Source organism: Mesoplodon densirostris, chromosome 2 (assembly GCF_025265405.1).
Source record: "Mesoplodon densirostris isolate mMesDen1 chromosome 2, mMesDen1 primary haplotype, whole genome shotgun sequence".
In the NCBI taxonomy this organism is placed as follows: Eukaryota; Metazoa; Chordata; class Mammalia; order Artiodactyla; family Ziphiidae; genus Mesoplodon; species Mesoplodon densirostris.
The window spans coordinates 136,008,437-136,028,767 of record NC_082662.1 but is presented as its reverse complement, the minus strand read 5'-3'; the positions used below and the strand labels follow the sequence as shown (position 1 = coordinate 136,028,767).

At 39.6% G+C, this 20,331-nt stretch overlaps 1 protein-coding gene across 2 annotated transcripts in view; it reads left to right on the top strand.

Annotated features, from left to right (window-relative positions):
* KCNH1 (potassium voltage-gated channel subfamily H member 1) overlaps nucleotides 1–20,331 on the top strand; it is a 420,384-nt gene that overhangs the window by 93,522 nt on the left and 306,531 nt on the right. The window contains exon 6 of one of the 2 annotated variants that reach the window (XM_060088399.1): nucleotides 5,007–5,399. In XM_060088399.1, the coding sequence (XP_059944382.1) occupies nucleotides 5,007–5,399 (393 nt within the window). Of the gene's footprint in view, nucleotides 1–5,006; nucleotides 5,481–20,331 lie in introns of both variants that reach the window. The other variant, XM_060088398.1, reaches the window with a different exon arrangement.

Here is a 20,331-nt window from a genome sequence, read left to right as displayed (position 1 = left end):
TCTGTGCATTAATTTTGTATCCTGCAACTTACCAAATTCATTGATTAGTTCTAGGAGTTTTCTGGTGGCATCTTTAGGATTCTCTATGTATAGTATCATGTTATCTGCAAACAGTGACAGTTTTACTTCTTCTTTTCCAATTTGTATTCCTTTTATTTCTTTTTCTTCTCTGATTGCTATGGCTAGGACTTCCAAAACTATGTTGAATAAGAGTGGTGAGAGTGGACATTCTTGTCTTGTTCCTGATCTTAGTGGAAATGCTTTCAGTCTTTCACCATTGTGAATGATGTTTGCTGTGGGTTTGTCATATATGACTTTTATTATGTTGAGGTAGGATCCCTCTATGCCCACTTTCTGGAGAGTTTTTATCATAAATGGGTGTTGAATTTTGTCAAAAGCTTTTTCTGCATCTATTGAGATGATCATATGTTTTTTATTCCTTAATTTGTTAATATGGTGCATCACATTGATTGATTTGTGTATTTTGAAGAATCCTTGCCTCCCTAGGATAAATCCCACTTGATCATGGTGTATGATCCTTTTAATATGTTGTTGAATTCTATTTGCTAGTATTTTGTTGAGGATTTTTGCATCTATATTCATCAGTGATATTGGTCTGTAATTTTCTTTTTTTGTGATAACTTGTCTGGTTTTGGTATCAGGGTGATGGTGGCCTTGTAGAATGAATTTGGGAGGGTTTTTCCTTCTGCAATTGTTTTGGTATAGTTTGAGAAGGATAGGTGTTAGCTCTTCTCCAAATGTTTGATAGAATTTGCCTGTGAAGCTGTCTGGTCCTTGACTATTGTTTGTTGGAAGAGTTTAATTACAGTTTCAATTTCATTACTTGTGATAAGTCTGTTTATATTTTCTAATTCTTCCTGGTTCTGTCTTGGAAAATTATACCTTTCCAAGAATTTGTCCAATTCTTTGTGGTTGTCCATTTTATTTGCATATAACTGTTTGTAGTAGTCTCTTATAATCCTTTGTATTTCTGTGGTGTCAGTTGTGATTTCTCCATTTTCATTTCTAATTTTATTGATTTGTGTCCTCTCCCTTTTTTTCTTGCTGAGTCTGGCTAAAGGTTTATCAATTTTGTTTATCTTCTCAAAGAACCAACTTTTAGTTTTATTGATATTTGCTATTGTTTTCTTCATTTCTATTTCATTTATTTCTGCTCTGATCTTTATGATTTTTTTCCTTCTACTGACTTCGGGTTTTCTTTCTTCTTTCTCTAATTGCTTTATTTGTAAGGTTAGATTGTTTATTTGAGGTTTTTCTTGTTTCTTGAGGTGAGATTTCATTACTATAAACTTCCCTCTTAGAACTGCTTTTGCTGTGTCCATAGGTTTGAGGTCATTGTGTTTTTGTTGTCATTTATTTCTGTGTATTTTTTTACTTCTTCTTTGATTTCTTCAGTGATCTCTTAGTTATTTAGTAGCACACTGTTTAGCTGCCACGGATTTGCATTTTTTACAGTTTTTTTTTCCTGTAATTGATTTCCAATCTCATAGCATTGTAGTCGGAAAAGCTGCTTGATATGATTTCAACTTTTAAAAATTTACCGAAGCTTGATTTGTGACCCAAGATGTATCTAGCATGGAGAGTGTTCCATGTGCGCTTGAGAAGAAAGTGTATTCTGCCACTTTCGGGTAGAATGCCCTATAAATGTCAATTAAATCCATCTGGTCTATTGTGTCCTTTAAATCTTCTATTCCTTATTTATTTTCTTTTTTCTTTTTTTTTTTTGTGGTACGTGGGCCTCTCACTGTTGTGGCCTCTCCCATTGTGGAGCACAGGGTCCGGACACGCAGGCTTAGTGGCCATGGCTCACAAGCCTAGCTGCTCTGCGGCATGTGGGATCTTCCTGGACCGGGGCAGGAAACTGTGTCCCCTGCATCGGCAGGCAGACTCTCAACCACTGCGCCACCGGGGAAGCCCATCCTTATTTATTTTCTGTTTGGATGATCTGTCCATTAGTGTAAGTGGGGTGTTAAAGTCCTCTACTATTATTGTGTTACTGTTGATTTCCCCTTTTATGGTTGTTAGCATTTGCCTTATGTATTCAGGTGCTCCTATGTTGGGTGGAAAAATATTTATACTTGTTATGTCTTTTTCTTGGATTGATCCCTTGATCATTATGTAGTGTCCTTCCTTATCTCTTGTAACAGTCTTTATTTCAAAGTCTATTTTATCTGATATGAGTATTGCTACTCCAGCTTTCTTTTGATTTCCATTTGCATGGAATATCTTTTTCCATCCCTTCACTTTCAGTCTGTATGTGTCTCTAGGTCTGAAGTGGGTTGCTTGTAGACAGCATATATATGGGTCTTGTTTTTTATCCATTCAGACAGTCTGTATCTTTTTGTTGGGGCATTTAATCCATTTACATTCAAGGTTATTATGGATATGTATGTTCCTATTACCATTTTCTTAATTGTTTTGAGTTTGTTTTTGTGAGTCTTTTCTTCTCTTGTGTTTCTCACCTAGAGAAGTTCCTTTAGCATTTGTTGTAAAGCTGGTTTGGTGGTGCTGAATTCTCTTAGCTTTTGCTTTGTCTATAAAGATTTTGATTTCTCCATCAAAACTGAATGAGACCCTTGCTGGGTAGGGTATTATCGGTTGTAGCTTTTTCTCTTTTGTCACTTTAAGTATATCCTGTGACTCCTTCTGGCCTGCAGTTTCTGCTGAAAAGTCAGCTGATAAGCTTATGGGGATTACTTTATGTTATTTTTTGCTTTTCCCTTGTTGCTTTTAATATTTTTTCTTTGAATTTAATTTTTGTTATTTTGATTAATATGTGTCTTGGTGTGTTTCTCCTAGGGTTTATCCTGTATGGACTCTCTGTACTTCCTGGAGTTGGGTGACTCTTTCCTTTCCCATGTTAGGGAAGTTTTCCACTATAGTCTCTTCTAATGTTTTCTCAGACCCTTTCTTTTCCTCTTCCTCTCCTGGGACCCCTATAATTTGAATGTTGGCACGTTTAATGTTGTCCCAGAGGTCTCTGAGATTGCTTCAATTCTTTTCATTCTTTTTTCTCTATTCTGCTCCTAGGCAGTTATTTCCACCATTCTGTCTTCCAGCTCACTTACTTGTTCTTTTGCCTCAGTTATTCTGCTATTGATTCCTTCTAGTGTATTTTTCATTTTAGTTATTGTGTTGTTCATCTCGGTTTGTTCTTTAGTTCTTCTAGATCTTTGTTTAACATTTCTTGTATTTTCTCAATCTGTGCCTCTATTCTATTTCTAAGATTCTGGATCATCTTTACTATCATTACTCTGAATTCTTTTTCAGGTAGGTTGCCTATTTCCTCTTCATTTATTTGGTCTTTTAGGTTTTCACCTTGCTCCTTCATCTGTGACATAGTTTTTGGTCATCTCATTTGTTTTTTGATGGGTGGGATTGTGTTCCTGTCATACTGGTTGTTTGGCCTGAGGCTTCCAGCAGTAGGGTTTGTAGGCTGCTGGGTAGAGCTGGGTCTTTGTGCTGAGATGAGGACCTCCAGGAGACCTCACTCCTATGAATATTCCCTGGGATCTGAGGTTCTCTGTTAGTCCAGTGGTTCGGACTCGGAGTTCCCACCACAGGAGCTCAGGCCTGACCTCCAGCTCGTGAACCAAGATCCTGCAAGCTGTGCGGGGCAGCAAAAAAAGGAAAAAAAGAAAACAGGAGCAGAAGAATAACAAAGGGTCAAAAATAAAATTAGAAAACTAACAGATATGTTAGAAAGAATAAAAAAGTAAAAATACAGGTGAAACAACAGCTGGAAGGTAAAACAGAAGTATAATAGTAAAAAAGAGGAGGGAAAAAAAAGCTGGAAAAGTCCCTGGCTGTGGGGGGTGGGGCTTAGGCAGGGGTGGGGTTTAGGTGGTGGGTGGGGCCTATGCTTAGGACCCATAGGACTGGAAAATGCCCTGGTGGGAGGTGGGGGTCTGGGGCAGTGCTTAGGCTCAGTGCAGCAGGAGGGGCCCAGGAGTGCCTCTGGCCTTGAATGGCAGAGGACCAGATCCAGGACCCCAGCAGGCTAGGCGTGTTCCCCCCCCATCCTCTGATCCTGGAGGGCCCCTCCCTGTTGGCCTCTCTTCTCCTTCCCCTGCCTCCCTCCCTCCTATGCCCCTAGGACTCACGAGGCCAGAGGGGGCCCTGGAAGGCAGAGGACCAGACCCAGAAACCCAACAGCCTTCCTGGGCCAAGTCAGTGGGGGAAACACCCGTGGTGCTTCCCATCCTGGTCCTGGCACACCCCTTCCGCCCACCTCTCCTCTTCTTCCTCCCTACCCACCCCCGCTATGCCCCTAGGATGGACGTAGCCTGGAGGGGGCCTCGGAGGGCAGAGGACTGGCCCGGGCCCCAGCAGGTTTCCCGGGCCTGATTGGCCAGGTGAAATGCTAGGTGCACCCCAACCCCCATCCTCTGAGCCCCCCAGGGTCCCTCCAGGTGTGGGAATCCCTCCCCTCTCTCAGCCACCCCTCAGGGGTGCCTGTCCTGCCCAGCCTCCACTTCTCCTCCCCCCTCCCTCCCTTCCACATCCTACCAGGTCGCTTGGGGGTTCTTCCTATCTCCTTGGGCATTGAGGTCCCCCACCAGAGTCTGGCAGGTGCCCTAGTTGTGGGGAGACATGAACTCTGCATCCTCCCCCACCACCATCTTGACTTCAGGAACCAAGTTGCTTAATTCTCTTGTGCCTCAGTTTCTCACTTGTCACACAGAATAATAATTGGCTAATAAAACAAGGTTTTGTTTAGAATTAAGTGACATAATACTTGTATGTGGAGTACTTAGTACAATGATTGGCTCACAGTAAGCTGAATAGCAGTGTTTTATTGTTTCATATGATTGATTATATTACAATGTTCAATTCCATTCTGCCATAGTCCTTTGGTACCTGTTCTTGCATCTAATGATCCATCTGGAGTGTTATGAATATTCATCTGTGACAGATACTGACTGGTTTGATGCTGACAGTGAAATCCTAACTTAGTTCTCTCTTGGCTATTTTTTTCTGTACAGGTTCTGCAGCTGGGCTCAGACATCCTTCCTCAATACAAGCAAGAGGCACCAAAGACTCCCCCTCACATCATCTTACATTATTGTGTTTTCAAGACCACGTGGGACTGGATCATCTTGATCTTAACCTTCTACACAGCCATCCTGGTCCCTTATAATGTCTCCTTTAAAACCAGGCAGAACAACGTGGCCTGGCTGGTTGTGGATAGTATCGTGGATGTTATCTTTTTGGTGGACATTGTGCTGAATTTTCATACCACTTTTGTTGGACCAGCTGGGGAGGTGATTTCCGACCCCAAACTCATCCGCATGAACTATCTGAAGACGTGGTTTGTGATTGACCTTCTGTCCTGTTTGCCATATGATGTCATCAACGCTTTTGAGAACGTGGATGAGGTTAGTGCCTTTATGGGTGATCCAGGGAAGATTGGTTTTGCTGATCAGATTCCACCACTCCTGGAGGGGAGAGAGAGTCAGGTACATCCCTCAAATCTCAGATCTTGTTGTCATGTCTTTAAATTAATTGTGGGTGGTCAACAGAAGAGTAATTAAATGGGTGGGAACTAGCATGACTGATGTCTGGAACATAGGGAGCATGATACTTGATTGATATCATCACCTGGTGTTTTTGTCCTTTGGAGGTTTGGAGGCCCTGCATGTCAGTGGATGGATGTGGAGGAGACCAGAGGCTTCCTTCTTATTCCATGTGGAGTGCAAGCCACTGGTTTGGGTGGTGGGGCTGCAGAAGTAGGCATGCATTGCCACTGCATTGATGAATCTTTCACTTGGTATACAATTGCTGTATGCCTACCTACTGATTACTCTCATTATGGGGACTTTTCTGTTATCTGCTGCTGACCTTTGGCTGTTTGAAAGCTAATTAACTCTTGGCAACAGGGATGCTACTCTCCTCCAAGTTTGCTTGCATTTTTTTTCTTTTTCTTTCTTTCTTTCTTTTTTTCTTTCTTTTTTTTTTTGATTAATGTTGGGAAAGAATGAGTTGTTTCTTTGCTGAAATGAGTTTTGGAGGTGACCAATGGCATTCAATTGTCCATGCTCTCCATTGCCTAAATTTGCTGAGGAAGTCAGTCTGTGGTTAAGCCTGGTTCTTGTGGCTAAGAAGAATACTGCTACTGGATTACCCTGCTGTGGGTTGTTAGTCCTACAGGCCATGGAAGGAATTAAAAGAAGATAAATGCTCTGTAAATGTGCTGGAATCAAGACATGCTTAAGCAGTCACTGAATGGGTGCCTAGGACATATTGCAGCAGGAAGGGGCCGCTGGGCTGGTTAAAGTGATTTTCTCCTTTGAAAAAGCAAGGATGTAATGTCATGGCAAAGGAAAATGTCAGGTTCTTAATCTAGTTTAAGTGTTCTATGGAAATTGTTCTTCCTTTTTCCTACTCTTCAGTTGACACTTTAGATGGCAGTACACCTGCTAAGTCTTCAACCTCAGATAGCAGTGGCCCTCATTGCCTCAGATTACAGAGGGTCCCAGAGGTCTCCGTCCAGCTGGACTGCTAACTGTGTGGGTCATCAGGAAGCCATTGGGAGGCTGACTTGAGGCAAGATACACTCTCAGGGCTAAATGGCTAGTGGGACTCAGCCTTGAGACAGTTGGAGGGAACAGCCAGCTTCCTGCCAGGATAACAAGACCTGCCAGTGACTAGATGTCTTGCTGGTGGCATAATGATGCCTCTCTGCCTTCAGATCAGTACCAGCAGTGGGCAAGGACTCCAGCCCCTTCCTCTGTGAGGATCCAACTACCTACTACTTTTCTCTCCAGTGAAGAGGAGCTGATGTTCAGGTGCTCCAGACTCAGAACAACCCCTGCTTTCATCTGTGTGGTGTGTTTTAATAGACTTTAAAATCCCGAGGAATAATTCTCTGAGTGGCTTGTGTGGATTTTTTAGGGAGATTAAATGAGTCGAGATTGATCATTTATAAGAGAAAAATCGTCCCTAAAGTGAATGTTGGGATTCTTAAATGTGAATTTTAGTACATGTTGGGAATGATATTTTTCACTGTGAGCACATTTCTAGAAATTTTTATGTTAGTTAGTGAGGAAAATATGATCATTTTGGCTTAGATAATTCAACTGATGATTTCAACCTAAAAGAGTTTCTTATACACATATGGGAAATGAAATTTAACTTTAAAAAAACTGATTGAGTTTTTAAAATAAACCATTTGCTATTTATAGCAACAGCATTAAAATTTTGCAGATAAATAGAACAGTTCTTCAGCTTCCACAGTTTCTTATTAAACACTGGCAGAGCTGTAAACACATATGTGAATGTGTCAAGACTACCTTGTAGGTTAGCAGAGCAGAGAGCTTCTTCTCAGGCTCTGTGTATGTTGGGCTGGAATTCCTTTGCCATTAACTGTGAATACCCTGACATGGTTTCTGATTTCCAGATTCATGAAATAGATTGTAGGTAGGAAAATCATAATTTCTCTGTAGCTTTCTAGTTGGCAAAGGGTTTATCATCAAAACTCTTACTACCATTTCTTGATGATAAATAATAATATGAATATTAAGGGATTCTAGCTATGATTTGCTTCTGTAAAGTCTTGTTTTTATATTTAGTAGCTCCTTTTAAAGCTTTGGCTCACACCTGAAGTAATGCCTTTCCATGACAACTGCGGTGGAGTTGGGGAAACACGGGGAAACTGAAGATTTGGCTGCTGGTCCTCTTGTTCTCACCTCTTAAGACAGCTGGGAACCTTGTGCATGTCATTTAGCCTTTCGGGGTTACAGTTTTCCTAGCTACATCTTAGGGATGATACTACCTTACCTGCCTGAAGGCGTGGCATTTGGGTGGTGGATTTTGAGTTCCCTGCCAGCTGCAAAATCTGGTGAGTTCTAAAATCTCTTTTGTGTTAGTCTCACCTCCAGATTGACTATAAAAATGAGAGGCCCAGCCTCCTGACCTCCTACCTTTTGTGGGAGTTGGAGGAAAGTCGGGGAGGATGGAGACATTTAGCAGGTTATGATGAGTAGACCTATTGGAGATCGCAGCCCAGTTGAACTATCATGTAGTTTAACCCTCTTAACTCACAGATAACCCAGGGGATATGACTCACTCAAGATGGTGTAGCAAATCATATGGTCACAGTAATGAGTCACCTTCTGACTCTTCTCTGTTCTAATAGTGACAGATTTGATAAAAGAGGGACAAAACACTGAAGGATACTGTTGAGTCAAAACTGACCAAGAAGCTCCTGATGTGTGTGGCTCACCTATTAGCTTGGTTGTCGTGATTGGGAGGTTGGGTATTAGGTACGGGGAGGTGGGCAGCTGCATTTTCCCCAAGGCAGGTGGGTTGGTGATGAGATGGGCAGGTTAAGATACTCACCAAGGGACAGACCCAGCACCATTTTCCAGGTACAGGCCTTTTTGTTAAAAGGCACCATTAAATCAGTGGGCATGAAGGGCTGGTGGGGCTACGAGGAGGTTGGGGAGACTGTGAAGGGCACCTATCTGTTGTCTACATCCACCATGTGCTGTCTTCTTATCCACAGTCTGCTGTGAGGTTGCTCATCTAATATTGCAGCTCCCTTGGCTCTAGGCCCTTCCTCTAAGAGAGTGTGGGGAGAAATAGGAAATTATTGACTCATTTCTCATAAAAATTACATGGAGCTGCCCTCTCTCTGGTGTCTTCCTAATTATGCCAATGGAATTGTGTCACAGTGGAGACCACCAGGGAAGAGGGGAATGAGCAGCGGGGGCTTTGCCATCTGTGTGTGTGGGGGTTTAGGGTGTGGGCATGGGTGTTGGGGTGGAGGCTCTTAGAGTGAAAGGATTGGACCCTCCCAATCCTCGGGTCAAGAAATTAGGTTAGATTGCGAAAGCCAACAATTGTGAATTCAGCCTTGTGAATGTAGCCCATCTCCATGATTTAAGCCACACAGATGATCCTGTTTGGCCAGCTTAGTTCACTTATGTAGATGGCCTACATTTTCGTCATTCTCCAGTCTGTTGGTAATCATCTGTTTTGGAGGCAGTTCGTGAAAATGTTTGCATATTAGTTAAGCTGGTGAGAGGACAAAAGGTCTGAAACTGGAGTGAACGAAAGCTAGGAAGGGGTGAGCCGAAGCAAAAGTCAAATGAGTCTCTTTCAAGCACTTAGCGGATTATTGGCCTGGTATGCTTCATGCATTAAGTATGGAATTACTAGTCACAAAACATATTCCCTCTCCTAAGGAGACCTTATTGTTTATGGCCATTGGAGTATGGAAATGCAAAGAGGAGAATGGAGCCATCTGGGCCACCTCCCGGGTCACAATTCGGGTGCCTTGGGGCCAAGAGCTTCCTTCTTTCCCTGACTCTGTAACCTCAGACAGCAACACCACTGGCTAGTGGTGGTCACAGCTGACACTTGCCAAGAGCACACAAAAGATGCTCAGCCAGAGCAGAACAGGACTAGATGTGCTGATGGAAAGATCAGCAGCTTCCCTTTATCTAGTGCATCTAACTTTCCAAAATACTTTCACACAGATTATCTTTTTTATTATTGAAATGTGGTTGATGTACAATATCATGTTAGTTTCAGGTATATTCCATAGTGACTTGACATTTGCAAACATTACAGAACGTTCACCATGCTAAGTCTAGTAACCATCTGTCCCCATACAAAGTTATTAAAATATTATTGACCATATTCTTTGTTGCACAGATTATCTCTGTTTTAGATCTGTGGTGGTAAAAAAAAACCCGCACTGAACTGGGAGGAAGGCGGTTTGTCAGCTAGGTGTGACCGCCACCCAGCTGTGCAAACTTACAGAAGTCATTTCATCTCCTTGGACTTTGCTTACCTCACCTGTAGGATGGTCCATTTCAGGTGTAACCTTCAGTGGCTCTAGGGCAAGTATTATCCCTGCTTTGCAGATTAGGGGAAAGGACCAGGTTGTCCAGGGAGTTGAAACTGGACTCTGGTCTCCTGACTGCTAGATCTGTGCTTTACCCTGCCAGTCATGCTGCCTCATCAGAAACTTGGAGACAGGGTGAGCCAAGCTGTGTGTTTCATTCCTCAAGTCCCTCTCTCTGAATCCTTCCCTGGCCTGGCCCCTTCCGCACAGCGCCTCCCCCTCACCGCCGACCTCCGCAGCTGAGGGGTGAGAGGTTTGGGCAGTCAACCTGGGTGACCCTAAGCTGAGGTCGCTGGTGCATGTGTGTAGGGCCGGACAGTGAGCATGGGGTCGGAAGTGACTCCACAAGCTGGTTGCCCACACTGCTTCTCTTTCCTTGGCAGATGGGCACCCCTCTGGGTTCTTCTAGGATCACTATTACCTATGATTTCCTCATCACTGATGCTGAAAGCAAATTGGACCCATGTACCTTGCTCATCCTATTGATTTGTAGTTTTCAGTCCTTACCTGTGGTTTCTATTTAGGTAGATGGATACCGTTTGAGTTCTCACACAGGTGACACCTCTGCTGTCCAGCTAAAAGTCATGAGATGACCAGGACTTTTCTTTCCTGGACTTCCAGCAATACAGGCAGTCCCCGTGTCTTGTCATAGCAGTTATTTTTATTAATAGACTATTTTTCAGAGCAGTTTTAGGTTTATAGAGAATAGAGTAGAAAGACCACCTTTGCCACCCGCAGTTTCCCTATTATCAACATCTTGCGGGAGGGCCGTATGCTTATTATGGCAATATTGTTGCATTATTATCAGCTAAAGTCTATAGTTTCCATTAGGGGTCACTCTTTGCAGTATACATTCTATGGGTTTTTGACAAATGGATAATGACATGTGTCTACTGTTACGTATCACACAGAGTAGTTTCACCACCCTAAAGATCCTCTGTGCTCCACCTATTCATCCTTCCCTCCCCGCTAACTCTTGGCAACTACTGATCTATTTACTGTCTCCATCATTTTGCCTTTTCCAGAATGTCATAATGTTGGACTCATATAGTATGTAACCTTTTCAGATTGGCTTCTTTCACTTAGAAATAAGTACTTAAGGTTCTTCTGTATATTTGGGGGGCTATCAGCATATTTCTTTTTATTTTTGAATAATATTCCATTGTATGTATGTACCATAGTTTGTTTATTGGTTCGTAATAGAAAGTAAAAAACCCCATTGCTGATAGCATTGGTTATTTAAGCTTGATCAGCACAGGTCTGGTCCTGGGATTTCCTCCTTCCGTGATCCCTTGGACTTGGAGAGTGGGGAGGAGCTGAGACACTGGCATGCCGACCAGCCCATCTCAGCAGCCTGTGGTATCTCCTGGGTAAAAACCGAAAACGTTTAACTCAAGTTATTATGTCTAGTAATACAACAGACAGAAAAGCGAAATTGTATTATAGTATCCTCACATTTCATACTGTTTTCCTTGGTATTTCTATCTTTTCTGTTTGTGCTGAGTATTTCTACCATACATTTATTTTGGCAAAAAGAGAACAAAACCAGACTCCCTGTATTTTTCATCTAAGTGTCTCATTCGTGGGAGGAAGTGTTGTTCTTGGGTGTGTTTCTCTTCTGATGATTGGGACTTGTCAGCAGTGCCCGGTGGCTGAGGTCTGACTTCAGTGATGTTAGCAGTATCACTACTGTCCCCATGCTGGCAATATTGTCATCTCTCCCCTCTCACCTGTGAGGGCAAGCCGGCATAGAAGTTTTCCTCTTGGTTTAATTTTAAAAAATCCGTCTTCTTCCTGACTTGAGCTTACAGGAGCTGTGAGCTCAACGATTGTGTCAAGGATTGTGGAGGTTCCATGCCTCTTGTTCAAGCAGAGGCTTCAAACAGAAGAGCAGGCTGTAGGCAATGTACCCTACACAGTCATTGGAATCAAGATCACCCTAGGTGCGTGTGTGGGGACCAGGGAAGTGGCTGGGGGGCTTTTTTTTTTTTTTTTTTTTGCGGTACATGGGCCTCTCACTGTTGTGGCCTCTCCCGTTGCAGAGCACAGGCTCCAGATGCACAGGCTCAGTGGCCGTGGCTCACGGGCCCAGCCGCTCCGCGGCATGTGGGATCTTCCCGGACCGGGGCACAAACCTGTGTCCCCTGTATCGGCAGGCAGTCTCTCAACCACTGCGCCATGAGGGAAGCCCTGGGGAGCATTTTTAATAGGAGGAAGTTGATCCTGGGTGGCTTCCTGGAAACAGTGATTTACTATGAGACTGTGATTCCAGCATTTAAAAAAAATGTAAAAACTTAATGATGCTCCAAAAGCATTGCACTTTGGAGCAAAATAGACTCAGCTGATGTGCCTGATTCCCCTCTGCTCTCACATTGTCTGTTTTCTCCCAGGCTCCTTTTTGGCCAACCCAAGTTCTACTCTTAATTCTCCACCAACTTTTCTTGGAATCTTGTTTAGGGTGTTCCTTTTTTAAAGAAAACTTATTGACTTAGGTGGTAGGGGATCGGGATGCAACTCTTCAATTTTCTCCCAGTCTAGTGGGGACCACTGATGATAAACACCAATAGAGGATGTGAGAGGGGTCAGCTTAGGGTGTTATGTCTTACTATTGAGGAGCATTTAGCCTATCGAGAGAATCTAGGAAGGCTTCCTGGGAGGAGATGACTGGGGTTAGTCTGGTAAGGAGTAAGGAGGGAAGTCTTGTAAGAGGAGAGATCGTGTGCAGAGGGAAGTGCTCTTGGGGACTAGCAAGGCATTCATTACATCCAAAGCAGAGAGTCAGCATTGGGGGACAGCAGGAAGTTGAGAGTAGGAGGCAAGATCCAGTGATATAGAATCCCAGGGTCTTGCCAAGGAGTTTACATTTTGTCATGTGGGCAAAAAGAAACCATCGAGGGTTTTCATTAGATGATCTTATGATTGATTTTGATTTTTGGAAGTGCACCCAGACAACGGTGGTATGAATGAGAGGGAAATGACGAGTGTCTCCACTTCCCCTCCTCTTGTTCTGTTGATCCTCCTGCAATCAGGCTGATACCTCCACTACGGCACTGAGCCTTGGTCATAAATCAAGTGATTGTGCATGTTTAGGGTTATTTTTGGACCCTATGATGTTCCACTGGTTTATTTGTCTATTTTTTTTTTTTTTTTTTTTTTTTTGTGGTACGCTGGCCTCTTACTGCTGTGGCCTCTCCCATTGCATAGCACAGGCTTCAGGCGCGCAGGCTCAGTGGCCATGGCTCACGGGCCCAGCCACTCCACAGCATGTGGGATCTTCCTGGACCGGGGCACGAACCCGTGTCCCCTGCATCGGCAGGCAGACTCTCAACCACTGCGCCACCAGGGAAGCCCTATTTGTCTATTCTTAACATCAGTACTACACTGTGTTAATTGGCATAGCATAATAGTAAATATTAATCAGTTACTGCCTTTGCTCTTTTTCTTCAAGACTGCTATGTCTATTCTAGGATCTTGGTACATACATTAAAACTTAGAGTCAATTTCCACCCAAACCAAAAAATAAAAATAAAAAGAAGTAAAAGGCCTGTAGGGATTTTGAGTGGGATTATATTGAATCTAAAAACCAATTTGGAGAGAATGAAAATCTTAATATTGAGTTTTCCAGTTCATGACCATTGACCAGCCATATGTTTAGGTCTTCTTTAATTTCTCTTAGCAATATCTTGAAGTTTTCAGTGTCAAGGTCTTACATACTTTTTTTTTATTGTTGTTGTTAAACTTATTCCTAGATACCTGATGTTTTTGGTGCTTTGTCAGTGGGATTTAAAAACTTTTTGCTTTTAATTGTTTATTGTTAGTATAAACCATTTTATTTACCAACTTTGCAGCAAAGTTGCCAAATTTGCTTATTAATGTGAATATTTTGTAGGTTCTTTTGGATTTTTATATACACAACTATGTCTTTGTGAATAAAAACTATTTTATTTATTTATTTTCCAAAATCTATTCCTTTTATTTCTTTTTCTTGAATTAGTGCTGGCTAGGATCTCCAATGAAATGAATGGAAGTGGAGATAATAGACATCCTTGTCTTCAGGAGAATATGTTCAGTATTTCACCATTAAGTATTTTGTTGACTAATTGTTTTTACTTAGCAAATACTCCTTATTAGGTTAAGAAAGGTCTCGTATATTCCTAGTTTTATGCGAATTTTTATCATTAACAGATTTTAAATTTTACCAAATACCTTTTATGCATTTATTGAAATGGTATGTTTTTTTCTCCTTACTTTTGTTCATGTGGTGAGTTATGTTGATTGACTTTTGAATGTTGTATTAGCCATGCATTCCTGGAATAACTCCTACTTGGTCATGAGAGATTGTCTTCTCTTATATAATTGTATATGATTTTCTAATATTTAGCAATTTTATATCTATGTTCATGAGAGATATTGGCCTTTCATTTTTTTTCTTTGTGATGTCCTTGTCAGGGATGATACACAGGGGCGTGTACCCTCTTCCACTATCTCTGAAAGAATTTTTGTAACATTGGTAGTATTTATTCCTTAAATAATTTATCAGTGAAGCTGTGTGGCTCCGAAATTTTCTTTGTGGGAAGATTTAAAATTATGATTTCAATTTCTTTAGCAGATATAGGACTATTCAGATGTTCCTTTTTTTTTCTTTTCTTGTGCTAGTTTTGCATTGTTGAAGACTTAACCATTTTATCTAGTGTGCCAAATTTTTTGGCAAGAAGTTATATATAATATACAATTATTCTTTTTTAAATGTTTGTTGGATCTACAGTGATTTTCTCCATTTATTCTTCATTGGTCATTTGAATCTTATCTCATTTGGTCAGTTCATTTTGGTCAGTTGTGGTAGTGTTTTGTCAATTTTATTAATCTTTTAAAAGAACCAACTTAACTAATTGTCTGTTTTCTGTTTCATTGATTTTTGTTCTCATTCTTATTTTCCTTTTTTGTACATTTTGTTTGGATTTAGTTTATTTTTCCTCCTAGCTTACTGGGATGAAATCTTTGCTCATTCAAGCAAAGATTTAATATATGAATTTAAAGCTATTTTATCCTCTAAAGACTTTTTAAAGGCATCCCAGAAATTTTAATGTCATAATTTTAATGTCATAATCCCATTATTTAAGTTCAATATACTTTCTTATTTCCACTGTGATTTCTTTTATTTAAAAGTGTGTTGCCTAATTTCTAAATATTTGATAATTTTCTAGATTAATTCCTTAGTGGTAAGAAAATATATGATTTTAATTCTTTGAATTTTGTTAAGACTTTCTTTATGGCTCAGTATCTGGTCTATTTTGATAAATATTTTATATGAATTTATAAAAATGTGTATATGTATACAACTGTTGAGTGTTGTATTCTTTATATGCTAACTAGGTCAAGTAGATAAATAGTTTTAAAAATTGTCTATATTATTACTAACTTTTGTCTGCTTGTTCTGTGACTTACGGAGAGAGGTTTGTAAAATCTTCAACTGTGATTGTGAAATTGTTTATTTCTCCTCTCAGTTCTATTGATTTTTGCTTCATATATTTTTAGAGCTATGCTGCTATATGCATACACATGTAGGATTGTTGTGTCTTCCTGTGAATGGGTCCTCTTGTTATCATGAAATATTCCCATTTTTATTTAATAATGCATTATATGCATTATGCATTTTTATTATAATGCATTTTAAAATGCATTATAATGCATTTATGTTTGATATTAATATAGACATCAACTTTTTTTTTAGGTAGTGTTTACGTTGCATGCCTTTTTCCATCCCTTTCCTTTAAGTTTCTTGTGTCCTTATTCTTAAAGAATCTTTTTTGTAAATAAATAGCAAAGGATTGGGTCTTTTTATTTTTTGAAAATCTGGTCCATCAATATTTGCTTTATATTGATAGTTGGAATATTTAGTCTGCTTATTTTTTATCGTAAGTGTTGCTATCATTGGGTTTTAGTTTACCATCTTGCTATTTGTTTTCTATTTCTCATACCTGTTTTTAGGTTCCTTTATTCCTCCTTTTCTACCTTCTTTGGATTAACCAAGTATTTGTTTATTATTCCATTTGATTTTCTTTCAGTATTTTTAAAGACTTTTTTAAAATGTGCATGTACAATTCTTTTATATATATATATATATTAATTAATTAATTAATTAATTTTATTTTGGCTGTGTTGGGTCTTCGTTGCTGCATGCAGGCTTTCTCTAGTTGCAGCGAGTGGGGGCTACTCTTCATTGCAATGTGCAGGCTTCTTATTGCGGTAGCCTCTCCTGTGGAGCACAAACTCTAGGTGCGTGAGCTTCAGTAGTTTGTGGCCCGTGGGCCCTAGAGCACAGGCTCAGCATTTGTGGCACACAGGCCTAGTTGCTCCATGGCATGTGGGATCCTCCTGGACCAGGGATTGAGCCCGTGTCCCCTGCATTGGCAGGCGGATTCTTAACCACTGCACCACCAGGGAAGCCCTTAAAGACTTAAAAAAATTTTTTTTAATTTATTTTTGGCTGCGTTGGTCTTTGTTGCTGCACTCGAGCTTTCTCTAGTTGCAGCGAGCAGGGGATAGTCTTCGTTGTGGTGCATGGGCTTCTCATTGTGGTGGCTTCTCTAGTTGCAAAGCATGGGCTCTAGGCACGTGGGCTTCAGTAGTTGCAGCACACAGGCTCAGTAGTTGCAGCATGCGGGCTCTAGAGTGCAGGCTCAGTAGTTGTGGTGCACGGGCTTAGTTGCTGCGCGGCATGTGGTATCTTCCCGGACCAGGGATCGAAGCCATGTCCCCTGCATTAGCAGGCAGATTCTTAATCACTGTGCCACCAGGGAAGTCCCCTCTCAGTTTTTTAGTTGTATCTTTTTGTATTGTTCTTTTTGTGCTTACTGTAGAGATTACAGTTGCCTTCAACACATATTAAGAGCTATTTAAATTAGAACTTTTACCACTTTTCAAACAACATCAGATCTTTAAAACAGTTTAATTTTATTTCACCTCCTTCTTGCCCTTTGTGTTATTTTTGTTATAAACCTACAAGGCTTTGTTATCATTATTACTTTAAATTGTCATTATCTTTTGTATTTGTATTCATGCATTTTTTTTACTCTTCCCTTATTTCATGTTTACTTCTGGGATGATTTTTCTTTCAGCCTAAAGATCTCCCAGTTTTTTTCCATAGTGCACTTCTTTTGGTGATGAACTTTTTAATCATTTATTTGAAATATCTTTATTCTGCCATATTTTTCCTGGGCATAAAATTATTAAACATAAAAGGTTTACTTTTTATTTTTAACTTTGAGCAGTTTAAATATGTTATTGCTTCTGATGAGAATTCAGATGCCATTCTATTATTATTCTCCTGAATATAAATTTTTTCCTCCCTGAGGCTTCTTTTAAAAATTTCTCTTTATTTTTTGTTTTCAACATGTTGACTATTAAGTTCGTAGGTGGGCTGTTTTTTCTTTCCTTCTTTCTTTTTTTTTTTTGTATTTATCTTGCTTCATATTTGCTGAGCTTCATGAATTTGTGGATCGATGACTGTTATAATTTTTGGAAAAATCTTAGCTCTTCTAACTTCGTATAATACTTCTGCTCTATTCTCTCTCTTCTTTCCTTTTAGGACTCCAATTATATCAATTTTAGGATTGTTTGACTATATTCTACATATCTCTTATGTTCTGTTCTGTTCTTTATTCTTTTTTCTGTCTGTTGATTTGAGCTAACTAATTTTTGTTGACTTATTTTCTAATTCATGAATTCTATCTTCTGTTTTGACCAGTCTGCTGTTAAACCCATCCAAATAGTTCTTAATGTCAAACATAGTTTTCAATTCTAGAATTCCTATTTGATTCGTTTTTTCCTTTTGTAACAGGTTGAGATATAATTCATATACCATAGAATTGAACCTTTAAAGTGTACAATTCAGTGATTTTCAGTATATTCACAGAGTTGTGCAACCATGACCAAAAAAAATTAATTGTGGTAAAATATACACAAAATAAAATTCACCATCTTTACCATTTTTAAGTGTACAGTTCAGTAGCATTAGTCCATTCACATTGTTGTGCTACCTTCACTACCATTCATCCACAGAACTCTTTGCACCTTGCAGCATTGAAACTCTGTACCTATTAAACAATAACTCCCTATTCCCCCTCCCCCTAGCCTCTGGTAACCACCATTCTTCTTTCTGTCTCTGTGAGTTTGACTACTCTAGGTACCTCATATTGGAATCATGCAGAAGCTGTCTCTTTGTGATTGGCTTTTTTCACTTAATGTCTCCAAGTTTAATCCATGTCATAGCATGTGTCAGAATTTCCTTTTTAATGGCTGAATAATATTTCATTGTACAGATATACCACATTTTAATGCATTCATCTGTCAATGGAACTTGGGTTGCTTTCCCTTTTTGGCTGTTTTGAATAATGTTACTGTGAACGTGGGGGTACAAATATCTACTAAATTCCCTGCTTTCAGTTCTTTTGCTATATACCCAGAAGTAGAATTGCTGAATCATATGGTACTTCTATGTTTAATTTTTTGGGAAACTGCTATACTGTTTTCCACAGAGGCTGCACCATTTTACATTCCCACCACCAATACATAAGGGTTCCAATTTATTCTCATCCTTGCCAACAATTGTTATTTTCTGTATATAGCCATCTTAACAGATGTGAGTAGACATCCTAATGGGTGAGAGGTGGCATTTGATTCCTTTTATAAAAAACAGATGTTCTTTACTAGTTTTTCTTCTTCCTCATACACCTAAATACAGGCAGAGGAAAGTATTCAGAGAGGTAGGAAGTGAGAATATTGAAAGTTATAGAAGCCACTGGAAGATGAAGTTGTAGCACAGGAGGAATGACCTGTTGAAAGGCCCTACTGGACTCCTACGTGCTGAGAGAACTTCTGAGCAGATTTGGGTTATGTGGATTGCAGAAGGCTTCCTAGGGTGTGTTGGGGGGTACTATTTGGGAAGAGATTGGAAGAGGAGTGGAACTCTGATGGTGGGGAAAGGAAAAGGACCACATGAAAGTGGGAAAAACTAAGCACAAGGCATTGCATGTGGGGCTGAAAGAAACAGGAGTTTTTTTTTTTTTTTTGGTTTGGTCTCTATTTGTGAAGTAAGACAAATGTTAGTGAAAAATTAGCTGGACTAGTCACTTATTAGTAACTTTCTTAACTTAAGTGAAACTGTAAAAAGCAATAGGAAGTCCATGATCTGGCTCTAATTGATGAGAACACTGGTGGTCTGAGGTGGAGCTGCGCAGACAGCTTATGATTTCTTCCTATGTTATATTGTGATGTTTAACTCTGGAGTCCACATATGTTAGCTTATAAGAAAGAGTGCTTCAGGCTTCAGAGGAGAAATATTCTGTTTCAAGGATGTGCTTCCATGGGAAGCCAGACTATCAGCTAGATTTGAAAGTCTCTGGACAATTTTCAGAAAAAGAATTTTTTTATTTCAATTTTTCTACATGTTACCTGTAAAAATTTAGAAAATATAGATGAAGAAATAAAGATCACCTATAATTTTCTCTCATTGTTAACATTTTGGTATATATTGTTTCAAGTCTTTTTTTTTTTCTTGGAATATATGCATATATATGTTTACATATATTTTATTAAAATGGAATTAAACTGTGTGTAGTGAGTTGTAACTCATTTTATTTTCTAAACAATAGGTTTTATCTTTCTATGACATTAAATATTCTTTTACATCATGAATTTAAATAATTAAATGATAGTCTGTCGTATGGACATATCATAATTTAATTAGTGTTTGACATCTAGGTAATCCCTCCTCCTTTTTTTTTTTTTACTTTTTTAATCATAATAAACAAGCCACAGAGAATATCTTTGTAAATAAATCTGTATCACATTCCTGACTATTCATTTTCTTATTCTTTTTTTTATTGTGCAGTACAACATACATAGGAAAGTACTCAAAGTAGAAATATGCTTCTTGATGAATTCTTACAAAGTAGGCATCTATGTGGCCATCATCAAGGTCAAGAAATAGATCATTACCAATACCTCAGACATCCCTCATATACCCTAATTACTTCTTTCTCCCCACCACCCCAAAGTAGCCACTATTTTAACTCTAATTTACTCTTGCCTATTTCTGAACTTTACAGAAATGAAATAAGACAATAATGTATTCTTTTATGTTGTCTATGTATTTTGTTTAGTACTACTGTTGGGAGAGTCAGGCGTGTTTTGAGTGTATCAATAGTTAGTTCATTGTCATTGTTGCATGTAATCGATTGTATGAATAGAATATACTTCGGTTCATCAATATAATGTACTGTTGACATTCATTTAGGTTATTTATGTTTTCATTTGATGAATATTCTTATTCACACTCTAGTACATGCATTTCTATTGGAAAGAGTGGAATTGTTGGGTCACAGGTATTATATGTATTGTTAGTAAATACTGCCAAACAGTTGTTGTCCAAAGTGGTTGTACTAAGTGGTTATAAT